The sequence below is a fragment of the Colletotrichum navitas genome, assembly GCF_030913465.1.
Source record: "Colletotrichum navitas strain CBS 125086 chromosome Unknown LY79scaffold_37, whole genome shotgun sequence".
In the NCBI taxonomy this organism is placed as follows: domain Eukaryota; kingdom Fungi; phylum Ascomycota; class Sordariomycetes; order Glomerellales; family Glomerellaceae; genus Colletotrichum; species Colletotrichum navitas.
This window is the reverse complement of record NW_026850583.1, coordinates 144478-158379: the sequence shown is the minus strand read 5'-3', so window position 1 is coordinate 158379 and position 13902 is coordinate 144478. Positions and strand designations below refer to the sequence as shown.

Below are 13902 nucleotides of genomic sequence, written 5' to 3'. Positions count from 1 at the left end.
AGCCTCGCGATTAAAATGTGCTAGTTTGACGGTACCAAAGCGTGTTTGTCGCGGCAGAAACGAAGAAAAGAGTCGGGAGTTGAGGTTCGATTGACAGGCTCCGGATCTCGAATTCCCAAAGTGCAGCTTTTCCCAGGTTACGCGCTTGCACTTTCCGGCGCGCAGTCCTATTGTCCAGACCGCACGTGATCCACACATCCCCCAAAGCTGTCATCCGTGCCACCCCTGTCTGTTGGCCGATTTTTCGAACGTGGCAGCTTCGAGGTGCTCCCGCGCACCTTGGGACTTTAATGTGGGTACTCGAGCGAACTGGCTGACCTGGCGCTACCAATTCGAGGTAACGATAGAATCTCCAATTCATCCCCCTCGACAGCCGATCACTAGAGGACGACGAGTACGAGTCGACTGCCCCGCAAGAACAGCCCACGGTTCAATTCCTCTCGTCCCGACAATTCGAATCCGCACAGAGATTTCCAACATGAGGCCTTTCCTCCCTCTGCTCTCGCTGAGCGCCGTTGCGCAGGCGCTCTACTTCTACATCGACGGCACCTCGCCCAAGTGCTTCTTCGAGGAGCTCCCCAAGGACACCCTCGTCGTCGGCCACTACACTGCTGAGGAGTACGATGAGCGGACCAACCAGTGGGCCAAGCACGATGGTCTCAGCATCTACATCTCTGTCGACGTGAGCTAACCCCTGATCATACGCCAACTCTGCGGAGCTGTCATGCAGCTGGGCTGCCCCTTTTCCCAGCTCTGTATCTTCAATCACAGTCATGAACTAACATGCTGCTCCTAGGAAACCTTCCACAACGACCACCGCGTAGTCTCCCAGCGTGGCCAGGCATCGGGCCGCTTCACCTTCACGGCTGCCGACGCCGGCGACCACTCGCTCTGCTTCACCCCGTCTTCCACCTCTGGCCGTGCCGGCTGGCTCTCGCTTCACGCTCACAACGGCGGCATCCGCCTTACACTTGACCTTGCCATCGGCGAGAGCAGCGAGATCGAAAGCTCCGACAAGAACAAGCTCGAGGACATTGCGTCTCGCGTCAAGGACCTGAACGCTCGCCTGCAGGATATTCGCAGGGAGCAGGTCTTCCAGCGTGTAAGTCATTCCCTTCATGCGCGCATTCTGGCTGGCTCCGTCACTGGACCCAGTGGAACGTTCCGCAGAACCACCTCAATGGCTCGTGGGACGTATCGCGGTACTGACAGTGGCATCATAGGAACGTGAGGCCGAGTTCAGAGACCAGTCCGAATCCACCAACGCCCGTGTCATCAGATGGATGCTTATCCAGCTCACTGTTCTTGCTGTCACCTGCACTTGGCAATTGTCTCATCTGCGGTCCTTCTTCATCAAGCAGAAGCTCACGTAAAGAATCGCAACCAAAAAGGGGCGGGTTTCAGGGGAGCATTGACTGAGGGATCAATTGATCCAGGACGCGTCATTCTCGGGAGGGAAGCAAATGACTGTTTTGCTTATTGCTTCTCGCACATGCTGACTCGAGGCTGGGGAAAACTGACTTGTAATGATATACACGCCATCTGTAGCTATGAGAGCGAAGCTCGGTCAACGAAGCATACGTCTGAAAGATCATAACTAACAATCCCCTATCGTTAGGAGAGCAAAATGAAGTTTCGTGGTGCTGACATGTCGCCTCCTCCGCCAGCCTCACCAAGGGTTACCATGCCTGTTGTAGTACGGGAAATACACACACAAGATGAGCATCCTTCTCTCTAACCCTTCTTCATTGGCTTGACATACGTACACTTGTCTGAAGAGAAAACACAGCTAGATTGCTGAGTCAGCTAACATAGTCCCGTGGACGTTCTTGTCTCGATGTTCAGGCATTTAGTATAACAGGGCACCCTCTACGAGCAACTATCAACACACGACGATATAACCATGTTTATTTACTAAAAATAAAAGTAGACCCTAAAAGTCAAAAGAGTTCACTCCCCGGTGGGAGCTACATCTCTGGTGCACATGCCGGGAAGTCGAAGCCATCGCAAGCCTGTCGTCGAGTAGGCTATTCGGTGCGGAATCGAGCGGGAATCGAACGGTCGACCTTGGCGATTGCACACCACATCACACGGTTTGACCTGAACCCCTACGCCTAGGAGCCGCCCCCGTGCTGGTTGTTGCCTCTCTTTCTTTGTCAAAGGGTAGAAATAGGGCGGTTCCTCGAGGTTTTCGGTTTTCTGTAACCTTGGGACGGAAGGAGCGTATGGGGCGCCGTGGCTGGTGTTAGTGGTGGTACGTCGTGATGGGATGAAAGGGTCGCCAGGGTGACGGGGAGACAGGAGGCGGGTAAGGCGGGTCATGTGCCGCCTGTTGCCTCGCCTCTCTTTCCTTGAATACCGCGTAGGTCGGATATAACGTGATATACTATGGATATTCAGACACTGCAAACTCGTGAAGTGCATCTTGTCAGCTGACCACTTTGTAGCCATCTCTATTCTCGGTCAGTGGAGGAGAAATATGTGCTGCCGGCGCTTGTTAAGAGCAGCAGAGTTGGCTTGGTTCTTGCCGGTAATGGCAATTGGTGTTCTATCGAAGAAGGTTGGGCGATGTCAATCCTCTGAACAGAGACACGTCTAGGGGACAACTATGTTTGCCTTCGCCTACAGAGAGTATACATTTCTTGAAAATCGGGATGTTTCATTTCCCGGAACGGAGGAGGGCCTTGATTGGAACTTGGCACCTTGTCATGGATGAATGTCATGAGATGGCGGTTGACTCTAATTTACCTAGAGTTAGATAACATACGTTGAGTTAGGCGGCATTCAAAGGTTTTCTGATGACACAGAAATAGCTTTCTGATTTTGTCGGTTTTATAAACCCCAAAGTCTGAGGACGACTGAGCAGCTGCAAAGACACTGGTATTGGAAGCCAAAAGTCGGAATCGTGAAACCTTGCCATTGGTGGCGCTGGCAACTCGGTTTTCCCGCTCATTGATCGCATCATGCATGGGACGTCTGTTGGTGTTTGAAGCATCCTGTTGAGACATCGCCATCTTGGAGTCGAGTGGTGTCTTTTCATCCCAGAATCTGGATCCTGGCAATGGGCAGCCAAAATCCGTGTGTCCCATCCTGGGAAATCTGGGAGTGAGTAGGCAAGCAAGGCTGTATTTATCTTCTATAGACCCAGGAAATAGGTAGCAACTGGTGTCTCAAGGTGGTGCCCAAGGGTACTAAATCCCACAAGGTGCAATTAAAAGTGAACCGCCTCGCACTTGATACGTAAGAGTTTATTAAAAACTTGTGCTTTTAAACTCTGGCCTAAAATCTCTCGCAAAATAGCCTCCACGGCCAATATGGTGATGAGGACCTCCAGCCTATACCAGAGGAGCGAGCCAGAGAACCGGAAGACCGTGGGGCAGCCTATAAACTTATAGAATTCGATTCCAAACCCTAGGAACTTAACATTTACTAAAGTCGATCTCCATGACAATACCTCACGATGGATGTTTTGGCTAACGTGATCATCGACGAGCTGATTTGCCGCATTGTTGTCTTGGAATGATTGTGGCGACGCATTATTCCCCTATGGGGTTCTCTCAACACCTTTTTCGCACGCATTATCATTCACTCGCACGCACCATGATATCGCACTTTCCCACATACACCATTCTCTCCCCGTCCAGCGATGGATAATGGCCAAGTCACGCATCCCAAAACTCTTAGGGGTCGAGCCCAACAGCCAAAACTGCATATCGAGGTTCACGTGTAGCATCTGTCTTGTGGAGCTTCTCTTGCTAGGTATTCTAGCCATCTTTGACCTACGTTATGCCATTTACATTACAACACAGTCCCGAGATCTACGCTTTCATCTATTTAATAGGGCTGTCTCAACTTGTGGCTGGCCCTGTTGTGGGGGTCCTGCGTTGGGAATGAACTTGCGCTAGAAGGGCAGCACGCGTGGGCAAGAACCCTGAGAATCAACTGTTGGGTAAGAGGCACAATCAACCTTCTTTCTGCGACCTCGTAACGCTAATCTTCGGAATCACCTCTCCTTCCTTCACCAAACACCGCGTAGATTGGATATAACGTGATCCGTTATTGGTATTCAGACACTGCGGACTCGTAGAGCCCATCTTATCAGCTGGTAACTTACGTGGGCCTTCCCGAGTCTACTCCAACATGTTGCCGGCGTACCTGACTGGTACTATTAGCAAAGACGTATTATATCGACCGTTATATCGGTGCTAGCTCGCGAGACATGGAAGGCAACATCAACATCCTTACATATATTATAGACATACTACTCTGCAATTGTTCCCTATAATAGGAATATTACATGCATATAAGAAGTCGAGTTCTAGGAAATCAATGAGGGCGCTAGGGTAAAGTGGAGATATTTGTACGTATCGGACAACTTTGGTGAGTTTCTCATCGTTACCGACCAAACTACTATAAGCAGGTCAAACACAGAAGTCAATAACATACGACCATACCCACTGGAGAACTCGGGATCCCGTCCGCTCTCCCATAGATAAGCCAGTGAGGGCCGGATTAGTAGTTGAGTCGGTGACGATCAGCGAATACCTGGTGTTGTATGTTATTTTTTGATTTTGTTTTTCTTCATGGCATGATCTCTGTAAAAGACTGGATCGACTGACTGACTTTCAAGAGGGTACGGTTTTCACACTCTACAGCCTAACTTACTACGTGTTGTGAGACTGATGGTACTATATTTCAAAGCAACAAGTTGGGGGGTATAGTTTGAATTCAGCATATTCTACGTGTTATTCTGTAAACGGCGCACCTCTGGCTTTCGATGGATCAACGATCCATATTTGATTTCAGCATTCCGTTATATTTGTTGGCGACCCTGAAAGACGATAGTATCGATTACCAGGTTGTAGTCTTTTTGACATGCTGCCTTCTCATTGAAGTTCTGCATCTCTCCTTTCTTGGCATCTTGTACTTCTTCGTTATATAGCGCGATTCGGTTTCGTACTAGCGGCATAAGAAGTCGAGAATAATTCGCCATGTAGGACTCGTAAGCGCCCCAGTGATCTTCTGCAAACCTTCTTGTATAGCCCGCACCGCTTCATACTTGTCGAGAGACGGCTGCCTGTGAGCTGCGCCGTCCGGGCCATCTTTATAGCCTTCTCTTGGACGAGGCCTTGGAGATCAGGGTGTTTCCCAGAACTGAGCCCGAGCAATTGTTTCTGGAACTGGTGTGTTCGTGGAAGATGGTGGGAGTTCGGATAGTACGGGGTATCGGAAAGCTGAGGTGTTGCGCCGAATGTTCTCTACCTTAGATATCCCTGCCTTTGTGGTGTTGGGAGCTGGTGTGGTTATTTCTGTTGTTCTTGATGCTCGACGGCGAGCTTTCGAGGCTGGCCTTACTCTTTTCTGGCGATTGGAGCATATAACGGTGACGACGGCGAAGTACCACGGACTCTACCTGGCGGACAGTCATGCCGTCGCTAGCCAAAAGCAGCGAATTGCTTGGCTTTCCGCACACTATCAGAATCGGTGTGGTCCTTCGAAATGGTAGCGTGGATGGGAATGTGCGGGAAGTCAAAGATATCCTGGGTCGAGGCTTCAGTAACAGGACTGGGGTCCGCGATAGTTTGACTCTACCAAACTTCGCCGTGCTCCCAGAATTATGTACGGACTGCAGTGCAGTATCGGCCGTGAGGTGGGGAGGGACTCTGAAGTTCCAAGTACGAAGGTCGCAGTGGAAGAAGTGCTCGAACAGCTTATCCTCACTTAAGACATGCTCTTGATCGCTACCGAGGCCTAACTGGGTGGCCTGATAGACTGTCGGGATGGAGCCTGGGCGCCTTGCGTTATGATGCAAGCCCAAAAAGTGGTCAATATCATTCTGAGTGAGCTCTTCCATCCTGCCATGAAATGGGGCCGAAGAGACCAGAAGACGCCGGGAGAAAGTACTGAAAAGACTATAGACTAGATGCGGATGTGGAAGTTGCTTTAACGACATACTCGTCAGCAGAGGCAGGGCGGTGCATGCGGTTAAAGTACGGAAAGTAGAGCAAATCAATGCATGCGGAATCGCCGTCAGCCGAGATCGCCTGCCGCAATATGCAGAGACTTGTGCGTATGACGGACCGATCCCGTGTGGTGAGTGATATACCATTACCAGCTCTTTCCATTGGTAATGTTTCATTGGGTACAAACAAATAGTAGACTTTATCATCGAAGCTGTCATAATATACGAGCATACCACCTTATGGGCTTTATTGACGGACATTCTCGCTCTGAACCCCCGTAAGGGGTCTAGTGTAGTCCACCGGGCACATGTGGAATACCGCGATACGTAAAAGCCTGATATGCCGCACCTCCGACCTGTACCATATCACCATCTCTTGATACGGTATAGATAGACTTTGCTACTATGTAACTAAATACTCGGAGCAAATTCAAGCAAATCCCCATGCCAGCACAGCGCAATCTACAAGGGCACATTGAAGAACTGGCTCGCTCTTGTAGAGACCAACCATCCGACTCCCTCTCTACATAGTTTGTCGTCCGCCGAGAAGCCACGGCTCAACTCCTTGAGGTGTTCGTCAAATTTATTCGCCTCCCCTATGACGAATTTAATACGCTCATACCCCAAGGGCTGCCCACGGTACACTGCCAGCTGCCGAGCCGTTGAGGTGACGTTGCGGATCTCTCGTCCGTTGAGATTCGTCTTCGCAAGGCTGGGAACATGGGCCCTGATTTCGTCCGCGTTCACTCCGAGATCTTGCTGGCCACTGTTCGCTTCCCTAGCGTCGGCTCCACCAATGCATCGTTTGTCCAAGATTTCGATGCGGTCGATAAAAGTTTTTCCAGATCTGCAATCGCTGGTTCTTGTACAGGTTCTTGTACCGAAGATTCAGTTGGATACGGGACTTGAATACTTCGTCAAAAGTTCCGACTCGGTTACTCGTCAGGATTAGGATACCTGGGTTGAAAGACCTGTCCGCTTTTCATAATATCCTGTGGGCTCGGGATGCATACCATGGTAGTATTCCAGAACTCGGAGAAACACTGCAAGAGAATATCAGCCCGAGAGTCACCCGATATGCCGCGTCTTTGGAGAAGGGTATCGGCTTCTCCATGACTATTCCTACCGGATACTAGGGCATTTCGCTCCAGATATCTGAGCGTCCGTTCCTCCAGGAGGACATCAGCTTCGTCAAGAAGAACCACTGGCATTCAACATTAGCTAGATCGCACAAGTGTTGTGTTGAGTAACAGTCTACCCGCTGCCCCAGATTTTCCCAAGGAGAACTACGTCCAAGTACTGCGGAATTTGTCAACAAAATTATGAAGACGAATGCATGGTTGGGTTTGCAGTTACCGCCTCTACCTCTTCGGCCTTAGTTCCTATGTCTCTACAAGCGACTCTGTAGAGGGGCTTTTTGGCAATCTCAGCGACACTATTGAAGTAAGTCATGATTGACACAAAACCAGAAGAGACTTGTTGAATCATACCTTTCAGCTGTTAACGTTTTTCCGGTGCTAGGGCCGCTGCAAAGTGTTAGCTGCCGTCGTCTCCAATGTCTTTGCTTGTGGGCGTACCCATGAAGTAGACTGAAGAGGCCGTTTCCTTTGCCATGTATAAGGTCTGTGTTTTCCTCAGCCTTTAACTGGGTTGTGATGACAGCCTTAATTAGCTCCTTTGTTTCGTCGTCAATCACCAGATACTTAAAGGCTTGATTGTTCCATTCGACATCCTCAAGGAAAGCAACTTTCAAGTTGACTGAGACAAGCAAAATGTCAGACATCAGACTTGGGTAATATTGGCGGATATTCAACTTACCCCATTCCTTCCTGTGCATGTTGAAGCCATACAATGAGGTTGGGAGGCATAGCAAAAAGTCGTCTCCCACGTCAGGCTCATCCTGAGCCATTGTCAGGGGGTCAAGGTTGTCTTTTCCTGCATCATCATCACTCGACTGAGGACGCATTTGGCTGTAAGTTTTGAAGTCTACCATGAATCGGAAGTCATACTGGCATCTTGTGGTTAGCAGTTGGAAGACGGGTGAGCTAGACCGGTTATACCGAGGCTTGAATAACATCGCCCGAGAATCGAGATGATGAGATATAGTGGGTTCTTGCTCAGTTCATGTGTTGCTGGAAAACATATTACCATCTTGTCAACATCAACACCTCTAGAGAAGAGTGGATGTATTGTTCGGTCAGATGTGACAGTGATTTTGGGTATATTACGCAGTAGATGCCTGGACTCAAAGTTACATCACCGTCGTCCTTTCCGAGGTCTTATAGTTGCAGCCCGGTGTCGGCATCAAGCAGAAGCCTTGTTGTGATCGCCTCGTTCCTCTTCTTCTTATCGATGCTCTCCTCCATCATCCTCAAAGCAGCCTCCCTATTCACCAACTTTGCGAACGCTTTCAGAGTGCAGTCATCTGCCTCGTACCCGGCCGACTCGAGCCGCTGCAGTGAATGCACCGTCCGGCCGACGTCCTGCCACTTGGCATGGCCTCCGACCAAGGTGTTCCACGTAACGAGGTTCGGCTGCACGCCGTGCTGACGCATCATGGCAAGGATGCGCTCCGCTGAGGCCTGCTCCTTGTGAGACATAAGCCCGTGCAGGAGTATGCTCCAGGTGAAGATGCTCGGGGGCGGGTGAAGCGGTAGCGATGGCGACAACGGTGCAGCGGCAGCGGCCTCGACCGTTGGATCCTTCGAAGCGCTGAAGGGCTTGCTTCGCGTCTCGAGTGTGTGCTTCAGCATGTCGCCAATGATATCCAGGGCCGCGCGGAGCATGCCCGGAGACTCACACAGCGCCTTGATGATGACGTCGTACACGAAAGTACCTTTCTCTCGGACAAAACCCGTCGCTACAGGGTCGCCCTCGGACATGAGCTGTCTGAAGTAGGCGTAGAGCGATATCAGGTTGATCGGCTGTGAGAGGCTCTTCACATAGGCTCTGAACATGATGCCCAATGTAGGGCCCGTCGGGCTCAGCTTGTGCGGGACTGCAGACACGGCCGCGTCTAGCGCAGGAAACAACTGCCGGGCCAGTTGCCAGTCCGATGGCATCTCTAAGCCCCGAGAGGAATTGAGGTAATGGGAGAGGTTGACCGGGATAAGAGACTGCAGAGGTGCAAGGTGGAAGATTTTGGAGTAGAAGTGCAGCATTGGCCTGAAGGCTGGGATAGAGCGGGGACTAGCCTTTTTGTTCTCCCTAGCCTCTGCATCGGAGAAGTGAAAGAGAGAGAACAGCAAGTCGTTAATGAAATCCACGTCGATTGCGTTGTGCTCGGCAGCGCCCGCTACAATGGTTTCGATGGTAGACGCCGAAAGAGCCCTCTTGGCTCCATCGAGCAGGGTCGCCCACAGGATGGTATCCGGCTTGATATCGTGCTGTTTCATGACCTGGAACACCTCCCAAGCCTTCTCGTGCTGACCCGTCAAGCACAATGACCTGATTAAGGCTGTGTAGCTAATCATATTGGGGACGAAGCCATGCTCCATGAGGGTGCTGAATGCGTCCGCAGCGGAGAATTCGTCGCTTGCTTTAATTTGCCCGGGATCAAGAGCAAGAATGACGGTGCAGAGGCTTATCCACTGGCTTGAACTGAGATCGGCGCCTCCTTCCTCAACGGCTACGATGCACATCTGCAAAGCAAGCTTCTTGCTTTGCTGCGTACTCGCAAGTCGCTTGGCCATGCAAAATAGCGTATGGCGATGTAGATCGTGACCATACCCCTTCAGACAGTGATAGAGAGCCTCGACAGTTTCGATGCTGGTGGTTTTCGTTAGGTTGTATATGGTGTTTTGCCGTAGACGAACATGATTTTGAGGCGTCTTGTTGATAATCGTGATAAGAAACTTGCACAGAGCCTCGGCGTGAGATGCAAGCTTCTCGTCAGCTAGCTCCTGATATTGCCATTTGGCGAGGAAGTGGATAGCGTCCTGGAGAGCATAGCCAGGTGGTATAAAGTCCTCAGTGGTAACCTCAAGGACAGACAGCGCTCGGTCAGGACAAGACCACAAAGCAGAAAACATGAGCGTATGCCAACTTTCCGGCTCGGTCCTCTTCTGGATAGGCCATGATGCCCAATTTTCGATTGTATGTTCGATGGATTGACGGTCCATAACCCAATCCAGCCTCTCGGGCGTCTCAAGAGAGTGGCCCAGCGCCATATGCACGTATAGCCTCAGGATGTCATTCTTCCAATTCTCAAAGCGCTTCAATTCCGGCTCACTAAGCACGTGCCGCAGATATCCATACTCCCAGCGTCTCCGTTTATTTTCTCGTGGCAGCTCGTCCCCCCATGGTATTGTTTCTTTCGAGGTTTTGGCCGCCTGATTATCGATACGTTTAATGGCTTTGTTTACGAAAAAGAACGGTCGAACTGGACGGGGTCTCAATGTTGAGGACTCTGGGTTGTACCTCTGAACTTCGAACGGCATTGGGCTCGAGGCCGGGCTGACCACAGTGCTTTCGTTTCGAGCTTGGAGGAACAGCTGGACTTGACCAGCGTTGAATGACTGGCGACAATGTTGCTGGATGCGCTGCAAACACGGCCGACAAACGAAAGGCTGCGACATCGCGTGGGTACCAAGGGAGAACAGGCGCAGGGGTGTAAGGTCAACTTGAGGGAATGCTGGGCTGCTGGCGAGGTGGCATTTTCAACTTGCAGAATGGCTGCGGTGATGTTGGTCAAGCTGAAGAGTGAGAAGTCGAAATCGCGAAATTTTGGACGCTACAGCTCCCCCCTGCACGACCCGGAGCGAGCTAAATGCGACCACAGGAAGCCCGTGCATCTTTAGCGCATTTCATGGAAGTGTTCCGCCTCTGTCAAATTTCCGCCCCACACCAACAACCAGCCGAGCCAGCCTTGGACTGTCAACTTCCTGATTGAATGCGCTGGGGAAAAGCCCATCAGTCTGTAACCCCCGATCACCGGGCTCACGAACCACCGCACTAGATTTCCTGATATTTGGGCTTGTTCTCTCACGAAACCCGCCGCCATGTCAAGCTCGCAAGGAACCCTCAGCGCCGTCACAGACGAGCGCAAAGCGCGCCTGGCGAAGCTCAAGAACCTGAAGAGAAAACAACCAACAGACGAGGTCGTCCCCCCCGAGTCAGAACGCGCAGCCTCACCCCCAGCAGAGCCAGATGTCTCAAGATTGCACCTATCCGGCCGAAACTATGACCCCGAAGCACGAGGACCCAAACTTGGTTTTGAGGCGCCTCCGACACAAAATTTGGAACAGCCCACCCTCGAGGAGCTTGCAGCAGATATCGAGGCCGACGTCAGGAAAAAGGCAGCCGAGGACTCGCAAGACGACAAGGGCATCGACCTGTTTAAGCTCCAACCGAAAAAGCCGAACTGGGACTTGAAAAGGGATTTGGAGAAGAAGCTAGAGATCCTCAACGTGCGGACGGACAATGCAATCGCGAAGCTTGTGAGGGAGCGCATTACGGGGGCGCAGAATGCAGCGACACAGGCCAAGCAGGTCGACTCAGGGAGCAGAGAGGGCGACGCGGCTGGGATGGATGGCATCGCGCTAGTCGAAGGCGTCCGCGTCCGCGAGAGGGAGGAAGAAGAGGACGAAAGACGACAGAAGGAAGAGGATGACGATCTGGCTGTTTAGAGGCGACAGGATCATGTATGGACGGTAAAAGTTCCTTGTATTATGGCTTCGCTTCAGGTAGACTTTTTGCCTGACCTTCAAATAATTGATACCCATCGACTACCTGCCCATGTTTAAGGACTGCGTCAGAGCGAGTCTCTTGGAAAAAGGACTGAGACTCCTCTCCCGTACCGGCTGTTGTTGCTTCGACCTTCTGTCTTGCCCTTCATTCCTAGCACCCCGGCCCATCCGGCGTTCAGGGTCGTCCCGGTAGCCTGAGTTTCCGCTACCACCCCGGCCCGGACGGCCACTGCCACTCGCGCTCCGTCCGTCAGGCGACCTTGACAGCGACCGCCGGGCACTGCCAGCACCGCCATCACGAGAGATGGACGATTCTCTTGAATAGGACGGGTCGCGAGCAGAGCCTCTCCCAGCCGGTCTCACGCGGCCATCGTCTCTCTCACGATACCTCCTCTCATAGGTTCCAGGGGGCGAACGGCTGTCACGGGACACAGATCTTTGGCGACGTATGGGTGGAGACTGGCTATGTCTGCTTCTGGTAGAGCGCCTGGAGACGGAACGACCACCCTCGCTTCCTGGACTGAACGATCTCGGCCTGGAGGCCTTTCTGTCCTCCGGGGATCTCTGCCTCCGACGAGAATGCACTGGGGAAGGTGAACGCCGTCTAGGCGGCGGCGGCGAAGCAGAACGACTCGTTGAAATGGTGGAGACGGAGTCGACAGACTCGGACCGTTGCCGTTTGCTTTCCGTCTTTCTGATGAGCTCATCATCCCTCTCCTCTAACTCTCGCTGTCTGGCCCTCTCAGCCTCCTTTTTAGCGAGTTCGGCATCTGCAATGCCCTTCCTAAATCTCGCGTTAGCAGGCAATGTAATTACAACTACAAGACAAACTACTTACTTGCGTTCGGCATCGTCTGGGGTTTCGTTCGTTAACTTTGGCATGAGCTTCGGGTTGCGCAACTGCTGAGTTCGCGAAGGCCGAGACACATAGGGCCTGGTCTGGGCCGGCTCCTTGCACTCGTATGAGTAGTGACGTTCTGTGGGAGTCAGCATAATGTTTGTGATGAAATAGACAACGATAAACTTATCTCTTTTGAGACATTTCTGACACTGGACGTTTGCTGGTGTGGATTGGCGGGGGCCACCGCGTCCTCTATAAGGGTGCATGGTTGACGATTACTGATTGATTGATGGATATTTGAGGTAGTTGCCGCCAACTTCTCGCTGTTCTGGCGTCTTGTATCAGTGCGTGATCTATTTCAGGATTTGATAAGCGATGTTGCACGCGAGTGAACGGTGAATGGGTTCTGTCTCTCTTGCTAGCTGAGAACCTGAGACTTGTGTGTAACAATGTCGTTGTGAAAACGGTCGTGTCAAAGGTGAAGGTTCCGTTCCTGAGGGATAAAGCTGATTTGATCACCGCTGTCTACTCTTTGGCGTCTCTATCCAGCTAATTTGAAAGACAGGCGACGCCAACCAGCATGAGGTTGCTCGCTTATGTAAGTACACAAGATCCGGGAAGCGCAGGCCAAGTCTTGACCGGAAAAGCATCAGCCTCTTGGGTTGCGCACCAGCCACACTCCCTTCAAATCTCCCGGGACTAAGCCACTTTCGGTTCAGGCTCTGGTCTTTTGTCTCTCGCTCGGCGCCAATCTACTATGCCCAAGACGAGACCTGCTCAATCCTCACCAGAATTTGCGACCACCACCCGATTCTTCAGCCTGACGTCCCACACGACGTTGCGGAAGGGATGTCAGCCGTCTGACACCATCTTGTACCAACTTGAGACCGCTGTTTGCTCGATTGGGAGTTGCCGGCATTTAAGCTTCCTGCTCCTTTACCACGGCTCTGCGACCGAGGAAGTGAGATCGGAAGAGAAGAGAATCGTCACGCTCCTGGAGTGAGACATCGCGACTGAATCCCGTTATTATATCCGTAGTGCAGACTGCTTGCTTGCACTACCGAGGGTGAGTGACCCCGAGCCCGACCCTGAGCCTGCACCTGAGGGAACCTTTTGGTGCCGACCTCCAGTTTCCCCATCTTCTTTTTCCCTTTCCAGCGCAATCCCAAAAACCCACACCACAGCTCTCAATTCCCTCCCGCACTACCTAACATCGTCTGCACCACACCACCCACACCACACCTTTAACCCCCCTCTTCCCAAGCCCGTGACGGACCATCTGCCTTGCAGGTCGCCAGGGAAAAAAAAACAAAAAAACACAGTCGCCTCGCTTCATTCGTTGCGCGCCCACTTGCCACTTTTTGCGATCAAGGTACGGGCCACAACCGCTAACGGACAGCCACTCAGGCGCA

At 51.8% G+C, this 13902-nt stretch overlaps 6 protein-coding genes across 6 annotated transcripts; 2 read left to right on the top strand and 4 right to left on the bottom strand.

Annotated features, from left to right (window-relative positions):
• Positions 1–478: 478 nt before the first annotated feature.
• LY79DRAFT_517435 (emp24/gp25L/p24 family/GOLD) lies at positions 479–1373 on the top strand (the record flags this gene model as incomplete). Its single annotated transcript, XM_060554935.1, has 3 exons — positions 479–682; positions 797–1102; positions 1224–1373. The coding sequence occupies 3 exons, from the start codon at positions 479–481 to the stop codon at positions 1371–1373; spliced, it is 660 nt and encodes a 219-aa protein (XP_060413206.1).
• A 2757-nt stretch (positions 1374–4130) lies between these two features.
• Positions 4131–5854, bottom strand: LY79DRAFT_580502 (uncharacterized protein; the record flags this gene model as incomplete). The annotated part of the gene is made up of 6 exons (XM_060560112.1): positions 4131–4165; positions 4298–4410; positions 4666–4688; positions 4856–4959; positions 5356–5472; positions 5593–5854. The coding sequence occupies 6 exons, from the start codon at positions 5852–5854 to the stop codon at positions 4131–4133; spliced, it is 654 nt and encodes a 217-aa protein (XP_060413205.1).
• A 570-nt stretch (positions 5855–6424) lies between these two features.
• On the bottom strand, positions 6425–7745 carry LY79DRAFT_517441 (P-loop containing nucleoside triphosphate hydrolase protein; the record flags this gene model as incomplete). Its single annotated transcript, XM_060554936.1, has 7 exons — positions 6425–6728; positions 6757–6919; positions 6976–7005; positions 7089–7107; positions 7319–7397; positions 7453–7488; positions 7540–7745. 7 exons carry the CDS (start codon positions 7743–7745, stop codon positions 6425–6427), a joined length of 837 nt encoding a protein of 278 aa, XP_060413204.1.
• Positions 7746–8241: 496 nt separating this feature from the next.
• Positions 8242–10964, bottom strand: LY79DRAFT_590951 (pentatricopeptide repeat domain-containing protein; the record flags this gene model as incomplete). Its single annotated transcript, XM_060561216.1, has 4 exons — positions 8242–10192; positions 10220–10293; positions 10327–10343; positions 10955–10964. The coding sequence occupies 4 exons, from the start codon at positions 10962–10964 to the stop codon at positions 8242–8244; spliced, it is 2052 nt and encodes a 683-aa protein (XP_060413203.1).
• Positions 10721–11618, top strand: LY79DRAFT_556629 (cwf18 pre-mRNA splicing factor). Its single transcript, XM_060558036.1, has one exon. It carries the CDS (start codon positions 10963–10965, stop codon positions 11587–11589), a length of 627 nt encoding a protein of 208 aa, XP_060413202.1. The 5' UTR covers positions 10721–10962; the 3' UTR covers positions 11590–11618.
• LY79DRAFT_556628 (uncharacterized protein) lies at positions 11619–13083 on the bottom strand. Its single transcript, XM_060558035.1, has 2 exons — positions 12488–13083; positions 11619–12433 (listed from the first exon to the last, which is right to left on the bottom strand). The coding sequence occupies exons 1-2, from the start codon at positions 12754–12756 to the stop codon at positions 11689–11691; spliced, it is 1014 nt and encodes a 337-aa protein (XP_060413201.1). The 5' UTR covers positions 12757–13083; the 3' UTR covers positions 11619–11688.
• Positions 13084–13902: the final 819 nt, after the last annotated feature.